Source organism: Camellia sinensis, chromosome 3, assembly GCF_055761805.1.
Source record: "Camellia sinensis isolate YWXY chromosome 3, ASM5576180v1, whole genome shotgun sequence".
Lineage (NCBI taxonomy): Eukaryota > Viridiplantae > Streptophyta > Magnoliopsida > Ericales > Theaceae > Camellia > Camellia sinensis.
The window spans coordinates 30,228,555-30,241,813 of NC_138963.1; the positions used below are offsets into that span (position 1 = coordinate 30,228,555).

A 13,259-nucleotide genomic window follows, 5' to 3' on the forward strand; every position below is an offset into this window, starting at 1 on the left:
AAAAAGTTGAGGAAAAAAATATGGATGTTTGGGTTAACTTTTTGACTTTTTATAAAAAAATGTGTATTAAAAAATTGTACAAATAAGTGTGTAGGAGAAGATAGTGTAGTAAGCCGTACGGGTTGGCAGTGCAGTTGGCTAGGTGAGTAGATGGGAAAAGATTGCCTCCTTTTCGAGCTTTGATTGGACGGTGTTGTTCAGCCCGTGGGGGCCTACCACGGGTCCCGTTTTTCTAATTAGAACCATTCAATGTGTCAAACTCGTCGAGTACTATATGCTTATAAAAAATCACGTTGATTGGATATCGATAGCTATCTGATCATGTTAGTTTTTTTTTTTTTTTGTCAACTGTTAACTATAATACCATCCATTTTTTATACAAAAACTGATTTGATCATGTAGTTAGCGATATCCGATAGACGTGATTTTTTACAATATATAGTATTAGACGAGTTCTACATATTGAATGGTTCAGATTATCAAAACAGGACCCATGTTGGGCCTCTACAGGCCCAACTTTACCATCCAACTTAGTGAATGTACATATGTAATTTTTTTTTCTTCCTTTCACTACTGTTGCTTTGACATCAGTACGTTGATGGACCAAAAAATTGATTTATATTTTAATATTTGTATATTAATTTTTTTTATATTTTTTTTAGTGAATATTGATAACTTTTTGACTTTTCTTAAAATTACCAAACCAGCCCTAAAAACAAGTTAAGGTGACATCTCCAAGCCCAAAAATAAATTAGCAATGTAAGATGTCTGGCATTGAAAAATATATAATTTATAGTAAATGATCTAGGTGCAAGGTAAATGTTAATATATTAGTAGGTTGTTGGAAGTATATATATAATTTATAGTAAATGATCTAGGTGTTGGGGAAATGTTAATATATTAGTTAGTTGTGGGGCGAGCGGATCCTCTAGAGTAACTCTCTAGAGTGATCTCCTAAAGTGGATGATCGGACAGCTGTGGTTAAGCCTCACCAAAACGACGTCGTTTTGGTGAGGACTTTCAAAAAAAAAAAAAAAAGAAAAAGAAAAACCAGATTCGGGGATTCAAAAGGGATTTCAAAATTCCCCCAAATTCCCCCCATATGTATACACACGGCGAGAGGGGGAGACTGTGAAGGAGCTCAAAGGAGTGTTTGGAGTTCAAAGGACGAACGGTGGCGAACCACGATGGAGGACGGAGGACGGAGGACGACGAACCACGACGGAGGACGAACGGGGAGCCTGCGACAGCGAATCGAGGTAAACCTGAATCATAGTGAAGTTAGGGTTTACGTTTACGTTCGGCTTCAATTTTTTTCCATACATTAGTCGATTGGGAGTGTTTCGGGTTGGATTTTGTTTGGTATTTGTGTTAGGGTTTGGGATTTGGCTTTAATTTGTGATACCTGTTAGGCTTTGGGATTTGCCTTTTCTTGAGTTCCATTTTTGGGATCACTGTGTTTAGTTCCATTTTTTTGAGTTAATTTTTAAAATTTTGATTTAAAAATTGTTTTTTGAAAATGGCCTACTGTTTAGGTCCTTTTTGTTTTTTTTTTTTGGATATTGTAAATGGAATTCAAAATTGGTTGATTACCAGGCTTGTGGTTATTGTTCTCCTTTTTGTGTTCGTTTCCAGATTGAGACACAGAAACTTTTAGCTCATCTTGTGGAAGCAGAAATGAACAAGAGATTGGTAAATATAGCCATCTGTGTCTGGGTTCTTATTTAGCTTTGACAAACTGAAGTTAAATTTTTTCCCCAATACTTTCAATAAATTACTAAATTCTTAAAATCTTATTCAATTTAAAATACCCCAAAAAGATCATTATGCTACTATTTGCTATTGGTTTCTTCCATTCCATCCACTGCTTTGCATTTTTATTTTGATGAAGAACCTCATGAAATGGTCTGGGAGATGCTGCTGTAGAGTTATTGCATACTCTGCTAGCTGTGCATGCAGAGGTATTTGTAATGCATGCTTTGTGTGGTTTGTGCATGAAAATCTTCTTGTCTTGTTATTAAATTCTTCTCGCTTTCTTTTCATTTGCTTATCCAAGTTTATGAGGTGAAATAATTCCCTTGTTGCCAGTCTTTGAAGATGCAACTTATTTTAATAAATAAATAAAAAGTGAATACTAGGGGCCCAACCCAGCTCAGCTCAGATATCTGGAGCTAATAACAAGGCTTGTCGTTATTAGTAGTGGGGTTTTGTTAATGTATCCCTTAATGTGTGCGGAATTGTTACTTGTGATTCAATTGCATAAAGAAGAACAATGATAATTTGTCAAATTCATATAATCAAGATCTGTGACAGGATGCTTGATATGGTCCTTGTTTTAAGGTATTATATGTTGAATTGGATACCAGTTTACCAGAGATTTGGAAATAAGGTCTTCTGACTTACACATAGTCAAGGTAAAGAGCCATTAACAAAAATTTGACAATATGAACTTATGAACATTTGGTGATTAGGATCAGTTCTTGAGTTTTCAGCACAGAATCAAATCACTCTATAGACAGACACACAAAAAGTGAGAGCTATAAGACAACTTTGCATATTAAATCTTACATCAACTATGGAAATAGATGCTATATCCAATGCAATTGGGTACAGCAGGGATATACCTACCAGTCCTCCACCAATAATGCCAAGGAGATGAATTCTATAAGGGAAATGTGTTCTTTATTATGTATAAATTAACTGCTTGATTTGTCTTATTTACTCAGTATGCTGGATGACTTTGATGCACAGATCTGACCACATAATGCAATTTAATTGTTAATCCTTATACAGAGACAACTTTCTCACTAGCATCAATATTTCAATTAGATGCACTTGGGAATTTTCTCTTCATGTTTCTGACATTCCCTGGTTTTCAAGAAGTGCATTGCTGGAACTGTGGAACACCGTGTCTTCTATTGACTTTCCTAAGACACTTGTTAATAACTTGTTTTTTTATGCAGAATAAAAAATGGCTTCATCTTCTATTGATAATACGAACTTAAGATTGAAGCCAAGGTTTTGTAATTGTGGAAGAATAGCTTCCGTGCATATTGTTCAAACCAATGCGAATGGAAATGAAGGCCGTGTATATTTTGTTTGCCCAAGAAAATATGTAAGTACTTGTTATATAAATGAATCTGTTACTTTTTACAAATTTCATTAGTCCTTTATTGATTAATTGATTCTTGTCCATTGTAGACTTCGAACAACCACTGCAATTACTTCAAGTGGTTAACAAATGATGATGACGATGACGACGACATTACCTCATCAATCCGTGCCAATGCTGGACCTCGGACAGATTCAAGAACAGAAGAAATGAATGATGTAAGGACAAGGCTTGGTGAGCATGATAGAAGGCTTCAAAGGATTGAGAAGATATTGAAGGCAATGACTTATGTGATTGTATTTTGTGTATTTTTGTACTTTATCATGTAAATGACTCAGTTCTTAGGTTTTGGAGCATGCTATGAATGTAATCTACTTTTGTACTTGTTTTGTAATATTTTTTTTGGTGCTTAAAAATCTGAAAGTTTGTAAAAACAAGTGTGTAACAGCTTTGTTTGAGATGAAATGTTGAATGAACAGTTTGTGAAATCTATTGAATTATGTTGGTTGCTTAACAATGTGTATTATACGTGATGGTTTGAAAATGTTGAATGTTGTATAACAGGTTTATGAAATGTTGAATAATGTTGAAATGTCGAAATGTTGAAATTTTGAAAATGTTGAATGTTGTATAACAGGTTTCTAAAATGTATTGAAAATGTTTAAATGTTGAATGTTGTATAACAGGTTGCTGTATTATATGAAATGTTCAAAGTTGTATAACAGGTTTCAACTCAATTTTAGCAACTTTTGAGCAACAAATTCAGCAACATTTTAACTCCATTTCAGCAAAATTTTAGCAACATTTAATCAACTCTATTTCAGCAACATTTGAGCATTATTCAAGCAAAAAATCTGCAACAGTTTAACTCTATTTCAGCAACAATTTAACAACAAATTCAGCAACATTTTAACTCCATTTCAGCAAAATTTCAGCAACAATTTCAATAACATTTCATCAACTCTATTTCAGCAACAGTTTCATGAAATTAATCAAAATTTCAACATGTCAACCAAAGTTTCAGCAACATTTACTGAGTAATTTCAACAGAAAATTTTTAGCAACAGTTTGATGAAAGGTTTTGAATATTACATATCCAACAAAAATTTCACAAAAATTCCCTAAACAAAATAATGCTAAGATGTTGGCGTGTGATCCACATCCCCATGCCCACGGCCACGCCCACGACCACGACCACGACCATATAGTACCTACAAAAAAAATAAAATAATATTACATCAAAGGAACCATAAAATAAAATGGAACTTTAAATGAATGAATGACAAAATAAAAGAGGAAAGGTGAAAAAAAAATTACTTCACTACATGCGGGACTATTTGAAGCTTGCGAGTGATAACTACTTGCATTGTTAAGCAATGCTTGATAGGTTCCATGGACGGAATACATCGATGGCATTGAAAAATGCATATTGTGATGAAGAAAACTTGGCTGCAACAATAACAAACACATATCAATCTAAAATGATAATAGGCAGCTACAAATCCGTACTAAAACAAGTTATTAAACTAACTTACATCATAGGCGGGATACATAAATTGAGATGAAGAAGCTCTAACTTGAGGAACACTCGACGAGAATGGAGGAAGTTGAGGAACACTTGAAAATAAAGGAGCCGATTGAGGAATTAAGGGAGGTGCTTCAGGAGCACTTGCCGAAAATAAGGGAGGAGTTTGAGGAGTAACAGACATGGAAGTTTGAGAAGCATTATGTGAACTTGTTTTATTTTTCTTTGCCAAGGCAAGCTCCAAACTACCTTTTGTCCGCCTTCGTCCCTTGCTAGTGCACTCTTTTCTCTTGAGTCCTTTTGCTTGGACTACATTTTTATCCGCTACACCATCCACTTCAAAGCTTTCGGGGCATGCGTTGGGGGGGCTTTCTTGTTGAATAGTATCTGAACAAGGCATATTGAATTTTGCGCTTACCATGGTTTCAATGTCTGCAATTAATTCATCCGCTTTCTCGACCGTCAAATTATATGTTTCATCACTTTCAGAAGCTCTACACACTACTGATCTGAATATTGCCATCAATGACCTATAACGTGAAGTTTGATGCAATCTTACATCAACCTGAATATCATGCCCACACCTATCTTTCACATTTTCAGATCTTGCTTTTTTAGTCCATATCTTCAGAATATACTGTGAAGGAATCTCTTTCAATTTCAGTCTTTCTCTAAGGATCTTCAAATAATGACTACACAAAATGCCCTTCATTTCAAACTTCCTACAATTGCAAGTGACCGAATCATCACACCCCTGCCTCACCTTCCTCACCTTTATACCATCACTATCAAGAACTGTGTAAATGGTACTCTCACCATCATTTTCAATTTCTTCAATGTTGACTTCAAGGGACTTGACATACTCATCCTGAAATTCTTCAAAAATTTTATTTGTGTAAATATCTGCAGCTTGCTCCATAATCTTCACTTTAATATTCACCCTGGGCAACTTTTGGCATAGAGCATATTCGGCTTGTAACTCCTTGTACCTTTTCTCAGACAGAACTTGATCAAAATGCATGAAAAATTGCATTAAGTTATGATCAGACTGAATGAAATCCTTCAAGAAAGCATTAAAGGATTCACTAAGTTGGGTGCTACTCATGCCCGCACCCCATGCATTTCTAACATATGGCCAACCCCATTTTTCCTTCACCCCAAATGTTAACTTCAACCAATGATTATCTCTTACTTCATACTTGTCAAGCATTTCCTCCCATTTTAACATAAACTCTTCCTCATCCTCAATGTCTTACATAAACGTGTATAAAACACTCTTCATCCCCTTATCCTTCATCGCCTTATCCTTGAAGATAGAATTTGCATGCCTTAATGCATTTTGCATCAAATGCCAAGTGCAAAGGCGGTGGGTTGTGTTAGGCATGACAATAGGTATGGCCTTAGCCATTACAGCATCCTGATCCGTAAAAATTGTTTTTGGAGCCTTACTTGACATTGCCTCCAAGAATCTTCTAAAAAGCCATATGAAAGAATCGGTGGTCTCATCATACATCAAATCTGCACCAAATACCACAGTTTCCCTATGATGGTTGAATCCAACAAAAGACGCAAATGGTCTATGTGCACTATTTAACTTGTAAGTAGTGTCGAAAGTGACAACATCACCAAATTGCCCATAATCCACAATCATCTGAGTATCGGCCCAAAATATATTCGTAATCTGCTCCTCGTTATCTAATTGGACCGAGTAAAAAAAAGATGGATTCTCCAACGATTTGTCACGAAAATATTGCAAAATGCTACCTGCCTCTCCATATGCTAAACTGTTTTGCCTCTTTGTTCTCAAATAATTTTTTTGGTCAAGTTTTGTAAACCCAAGTGACTCCCTTCCACCAACTTCATTACCCATGAGCTCAAATGCAGCATTAAGACAGATTCCAGATTTTTCGGCTAAATCTATTTCGGTTGCCTGTGATGCAGATATCTTCCTTTGGGATGGTAACATATGCGTACATTCTGTTGGTACAAAGATATGATTATGTTGTTCAACAAAATCACTAACAAAAAATTTCTGCATATTCCTATCCCACTTAATGACAAGTCGGGCTTGACAACCAGTCCTCACTTCCTGCCTAGGATTTTTTGTTAATGGATCTCGCTTGTCGACAACCCGAAATCCCTCCTTATTACAAACAAATTGCCTTGAAGCGATTTGCCCATCTTTGCTCTTGTTTACATAACCCCTTCTAATACTAAAACCCAACCTTCCTCCATAAGTATTATAGAAATCATTAGCTTCTTGTTCTGTATCAAACGTCATGCGAACTCTAGGCTTCCAATCACACTCACCCCCGTCATTCTCATGATTGTTAGGTTCCATCTGAATGTGCCAAGTCACTTAAAAAATTAAGAAGTGCTCAATTTTAGCATAAAAACTGTATACAAACTGAATAAGATAATCAACAAATAACAAATCTACCACCTGAATATATATAAAGAAACAAGGAACATTATAGATCAAGAAATGGTTTAGAAAATGCAATTAACAGTGCATGGAAAAAAAATGAGAGAGGGCATGTCTCATGTTATTCATTTTTATTGTTGATTGGATTACAAAGTTCAAAGAGAACAGTCTTTGCAACATACTGAACACACTGAAAGAGAATCGAATTCAAATCTATATATATATATCTAAATTATTGTTCCAAATATATAATTAAAAATATGTTACCTAAACTATTTATGTTGCTTCAGTCAATAAACAGTGCTGCATACTCCTGGTGGATTCAATTTTGACTTAAAGTTTAAATTCTACTAGTACATAAGCCACTGCAAACTGTTTGGCCATGCCTCCTTTAAGGATCAATGTATTTCTTTTGTAGTTTTGTTCCCTTTTTTTTTTGATAACTACTTCACTAATACTTTCAATAAAATTCTGAGTGTGCCTCTTATTAAAATAAGTTTGAGAGTTCAGTTGTGTTTGTTTTGGGCTTCAAAGTTTAAGTTCCATATACTAATGATTCTTTCAGGGTTCAATTATCAAACATGGAATTGATTGTTAAATTTACAGACATGAATTCTAGCCTAAGAGAAACTTCGATTCAGACAATCCCTTCTAAAAAAACAATCCTTGTTCAGATACTAAAATTGATGTCTGAATCTGTAAAGAGCATCAATTCGTTCATGTACAACTTCATACATGAATCTGTGGGTTTATTCAGACAATCCCTTCTAAAAAAACAATCCTTGTTCAGATACTAAAATTGATGTCTGACATGAATCTGTGGGTTTGGTCTCTTCTAAAACATGAATCTGTAAATTTAAAAACAATCCTTGTTCATATATGTATAAGAGAAACCTCGATTCAGACACAAACCCACAGATTCAGAAACTTCGATTTAGAAGAGACAAAAAAAAAACAAAATCGAACTATACCTATATACGTTTCAATCGGTTGGAGCAGAGCAGGGGCGACGGCACGACGGCGGGGCAACAGGGATGCAGGTATCGGCCTCAAACAAACTCTTCTTCGCTCTCTCGTTTCGCTCGCTTCTTCCCGCCGTCTGTTTGTATAGTTCTTCATATGGGGGGAAGTTTGAAATCCCCGAATCTGTTTTTTTTTTTTTTTTTTTTTGAAAGTCCTCACCAAAACAACGTCGTTTTGGTGAGGCTTAACCACAGCCGTCCGATCATCCACTTTAGGAGATCACTCTAGAGAGTTACTCTAGAGGATCCGCTCGCGGTTGTGGGGTTTGAAAATAGTGAGTAAATGGGAGCCGAGGACCGCCCATCATCTCTGACATCGTAATACCCCTATTTGGTGGAGTTTTTGCTGACTTTACTCTTAGGCCTCGTTTGGAAACAGGCTAATTTAGTAACTTTTTGACTATTTAGCTAAAATATGAACTAAAAAAAACTAGTATGTTTAGGATGACTTTTTGGCTTTTTACGAAAAGATGTGCAAAAAGTAGAGAGAAAAGAGAATCTTTGACTTTTTGGTATGAGTTGTTGGCTTTTTGACCTTTTTAGTAACTTTTTGACTAAACCGGCTGCTCCCAAACAAGTCCTTAGAGCGAAAAAAGATTTAGAAATCATAGAAGAAGATGGCAGAGAAGAGAGGTAGCATTGGCTTCTCCGCAACCTACCGACCACAGGTGCCGCTGGACATATTCTCGTGCCCGCTTCGACCAACATCGAAGCAAGATGAGCTTCCCATGACTGATAGAGTGAACCACAATTACAACGGCCAAGAAATTTCATCGGCGGCTCTCAATACAATTCTCAAGCGCCAAAAATTGGCCTTGGCTTCCGAAGGAGGCAAAGAGGCCGATGTAAATTCAGGTCGTCTCTCGGGCATGGTTTTCATCTCCGAACGACAAGAAGGCCTCGAATTGCTTCACATAGCTCTCCGCTTCAATGGCATTTACAACCCATACCCACCCAAACCCAAATTCAAAGTCTTCTGTTTGGCTAATGTTTTCAGCAAAGTCAATTTCAGTGGTGTTCGCATGGAAGACAGTGGTTGCATTGCCGGTGATAATCTCGTCTATGTCACCACCAAGGACCTCGCCCCTGATCGTTGTCAGCCCTGGACTGCCATCTATAAAACCAATCTCAAGACCGAAAAAACTGACCGCCTCACTCCATTAGGTAGGTTCCTTTCATCATTCTCTTTTCGGGGTTTGCTGTTTTAGATTTTTGGTTGAAGTTAGTAGTGTTTAGTTGGTTGAAGTTAGTAGTGTTTAGTTCTAGCTGTTTCATGGTTTCTGCAGTTGGATTTGCTTGATTCTATTGAGCATTGTGTGAGTGAGGTAGCCTTGATGCTTCTTTAGTTTTCCAGCTGTGTCATCGGATTTCATACTTTGTACGTTTCCTGCTTCATCAATATGACTTTTGGCTTATAAAAACAAAACAGGGCAAGCTGATTTAAGCCCCTCGGTTGCACCGTCTGGTACGAAGATAGCGGTGGCGTCCTTCGAGGGAAAGCATGGTGGTTGGAATGGCGAGATCGAAGATCTGCAGACTAACATTTTTGTTACGAACGTAGAGGAGCCCTTCAACTGCAAGTTGGTTGTAAGGAATGGTGGGTGGCCGACATGGGAAAGCGACAACGTCATATTTTTCCACCACAAGAATCGGGAATTTTGGGGTGTGTTCCGTACCGACCTCAACAGCGGTACAGAATCTCGGGTGACCCCAGACGAAATTCAGGCAATAACTCCGGCAGCCATCGACGCCACCAGAGTAGCAGTGGCAACTATTCGTCAGAAATCAAAGCTCTCGGACGTCGTCCGTGTAAAAACACAGTTTCGGCACATTGAGATTTTTGATTCAACTGGACAGCAACAAAACATACGAATCACTCAAAATACCATGCCAAGGGTTGACCATTTCAACCCCTTTGTGATAGATGGTGGGAAGCGCATCGGTTACCATCGTTGCAAGAGCAACCTTCTAAAGGTACATACCGATTAACCACTTTTCAAACTACTCTACTTTGAATTCTTTTTCTAGCCAGCCATGTTTAAGAGCTAACCTGCTACATACGTACAATTATTACTTTGTGACAGAGTGGAGAAGATATCCGAAGAAACTCCCACAAGCTCGAATCTCTTCATCCGGATGTAGGACTGTTTAGGGTACCGGGAATCTTTCCAACATTTTCCAAAGACGGCACCAAACTCGCATTCATGGACAATGAGTTCAAGGCCGTGTGGGTAGCCGATAGCGAAGGGTTGCGTATTGTTTTCGAGGTACATAAGTGCAAGAATAATATTACTATAATTGTATTAATGCGCAATTGTGTTTATCTTTGATTGATAGCTGATAATCAGTTTTGTTTATGTAGACGAAAGGCCCGGACAATATCTTCTCACCAGTTTGGAACCAAAGTCCAGACAAGGATATATTATATGTTAACATGGGACCTCCTTTCAAATCTGACAAAACAGTAAACATTTGTGCTATCCCTAACGTGTCCAGTGGTGCACAACGTCGTGTACAACTCACAAAAGGTTTCAATAATGCCTTCCCATCCACCAATCCAGACGGTAACTTCCTACTTGTTCCTTCTAATTCATTTTCAAATACCCAATTATAAAAAAACAGTATTTATCCATTGAAAGTAATTTAAATATTTTTATAACTTAATTATGAGTCTCATTTGAAGTTCAATTGTTTCACCAATCCTTGGGCAACCCATTAGTAAGTCAGCAACTAATTATAATATTATAGTTTTTCCAATGTTAATATATATGCTTTTGAATGACAAAATTCCGTTTATTATAATATTATAGCTTCCAATTTTAATTTGTGCGGATGGATAGGTTGAAAACTGTAACAGGGACGAAATTAGTCTTTCGATCTACAAGAGATGGAGGGAATAAAAGATACAAGAATCTATACATAATGGAGAACGCACAATCAGGAGAATATGGAGGAGGTGAAATAACGAGGCTAACAAATGGGCCTTGGACTGACACACATTGCCAATGGTCCCCAAGGGGAGATTGGATAGTATTCTCGTCAACCCGTGACAAGCCTGAAGGTGCACCAGAAAGTGACAATGGTCTTGACCCAGGATATTTTGCAGTGTTTCTAGTGAAGGCGAATGATCCATCAGTGGTGGTAAGAGTGATGGCTAGTGGAAGTGATGTTGTAGGGCATGTGAACCATCCATTCTTCAGTCCAGATGGAAAGAGCATCGTTGTGACTGCGGATCTTGCTGCAGTGTTTGTTGATCCCATCTCTGTGCCTCTCTTCCTGCACTCTGTGAGGCCTTATGGAGATATCTTCACTTTCGACATTGACTCAGATAACATATATAAGAACAAGAATGTGAAGTTCAATCGCATCACACATAGTAGATATGAGAATTCCACTGGTACTTGGACCATGTTCTCAACTCAAGACCCGAATGCAGCATGGAACATGCTTTTAGACAAAGCCTTCACTCCGTCTTGCCCTTATGCACATCGTGATGGAGGTGAAAAATGGCACATGAATGGCTACCTGTCCATCCCAAAAAAATGTTGATTGCCCTTGTGAACTCGTTTGGTGCTGCTGTTTCGACGACGGGAATACTGACGATTCTATCACAATGGTTCTCTTCTGCTTTTGTTGTGGTTGATTCTTATTCTCAGTGGTCCTCTTTTGCTTTTGAGAAAGGTTATGCAGGGACTAGTTTTCGAGAGGTTGGTTTGAAAGTGCACTTCCATTACACCTTCTGTTCATGTTTTTAATGAAATGTTCACTTTTGGATAAATAAAAAAAATGTTCCATCTACTTGTCTTCTTTGTTGGTAAAAAATAAAAATAAATAAATAAATAAAGATTAAGTTATGCTGTTTGTGGGTTTCAAGCTACTAAGTGTTAGCTAAAATCTTCTTAGCCATTTTTTTCTTCAATTGTAGTTGCTTTGTTTTTATGTTTTTGTTGTTTAAAAATGAAAAATAGTAGTAGGAGAGTTTGCACACTCTCCAAATCTCTCTCAATACATTTATTTTTCTTATACCTTCAATTTCATGTTTTTAATGAAATGTTGATTTTTGGATTTAAAAAATGTTCCAATCTACTTGTCTTATTTGTTGGAATCTAATTCAATTGTGATCTAGATAGATCATGTAGCTTAGGATAGTGATAGAGAGCTCTAAAACTAGAGCTCTACTATGAGCTCTTCTGATGTGGCAAACAAAAAAAAAAAAAATGTTTTGGAGCTCTAATAGTTCTAATGGGGTGTGTGTCTCATTGTGATAGTGATGTTTGTGTGTGTGTGTGTGTGTGTGTGTGTTTTTTTTTTTTTTTTTTTTTTTTTTTGACTTTCCATGTCATTAGAGCTCATTAATTTAGAGAGATGTATCATTATTAAAAAGAAATACACAAGCCAAAATATCACATCACCATGTGGGACCCACCATTAAAGCTCTATTAGAGCTCTCAAATTAAAGCTCCCGAATATTATTGTATTGTTTATTCGATGTCTAGAGTTAATATTGTCATACCCCAAACCAGGTATGATCGGCCATGGCCCACAGAGCCTTAGTCCAAGGCATATGTAAGCCTAAGCACTAATCCATAATCACATTGAACAACTATACAAAAGCCTAGTAATAAAAAAAATCAAACTCAATCCAGTGACATATCACAAGTATAAACGGCAAAACCAACCGTAATCAATACTATCCAAACTTATGGGATATAAACAACTCACATATCAAAATAATCCTAAATGACCCTCAATAAAAATAAAAAGAAATATGCACAAACTTGACATAACAATCTAAAACAAAATAAATGAATGTCTTAGAGGTCCATACAATTGAGTCCCCACTACGCCACGAGTCCACTCTAAGTCCTTCTAACACGTAAAAATGATAAACAACTAAGTCAGCTGATGGCTCAGTGAGTAGCAACATGGATAGTATATACAGTTTTGAAAACAGGGATCAATTCCAAAATAAAATATATATATTACAGAAACTAGATTGGCATACAATTTTGATAAAGATACTTTATTTAAAAAAGAAGGTTCCACAGTTCAACAGTTAAAATACTCATGTCTCTCAAGAACATGATAAATGATATTTTTCACTTAAAACAGATTACAACATGAACACCAATAATTTTCTGGGTACCATGAATAACAAGTAGCATGCCACACAAT

At 36.7% G+C, this 13,259-nt stretch overlaps 2 protein-coding genes and 1 pseudogene across 2 annotated transcripts; 2 read left to right on the plus strand and 1 right to left on the minus strand.

Moving 5' to 3' along the window:
• Positions 1-5,889: 5,889 nt before the first annotated feature.
• On the minus strand, positions 5,890-6,978 carry LOC145821400 (protein FAR1-RELATED SEQUENCE 5 pseudogene; annotated as a pseudogene).
• Positions 6,979-8,701: 1,723 nt separating this feature from the next.
• On the plus strand, positions 8,702-10,517 carry LOC145821401 (uncharacterized). Its single transcript, XM_082917911.1, has 4 exons — positions 8,702-9,248; positions 9,514-10,058; positions 10,169-10,351; positions 10,422-10,517. The coding sequence occupies exons 1-4, from the start codon at positions 8,702-8,704 to the stop codon at positions 10,515-10,517; spliced, it is 1,371 nt and encodes a 456-aa protein (XP_082774037.1).
• LOC145820946 (uncharacterized) lies at positions 10,453-11,935 on the plus strand. Its single transcript, XM_082917613.1, has 2 exons — positions 10,453-10,648; positions 10,942-11,935. Exons 1-2 carry the CDS (start codon positions 10,519-10,521, stop codon positions 11,631-11,633), a joined length of 822 nt encoding a protein of 273 aa, XP_082773739.1. The 5' UTR covers positions 10,453-10,518; the 3' UTR covers positions 11,634-11,935.
• The last annotated feature ends 1,324 nt before the right edge of the window (positions 11,936-13,259 follow it).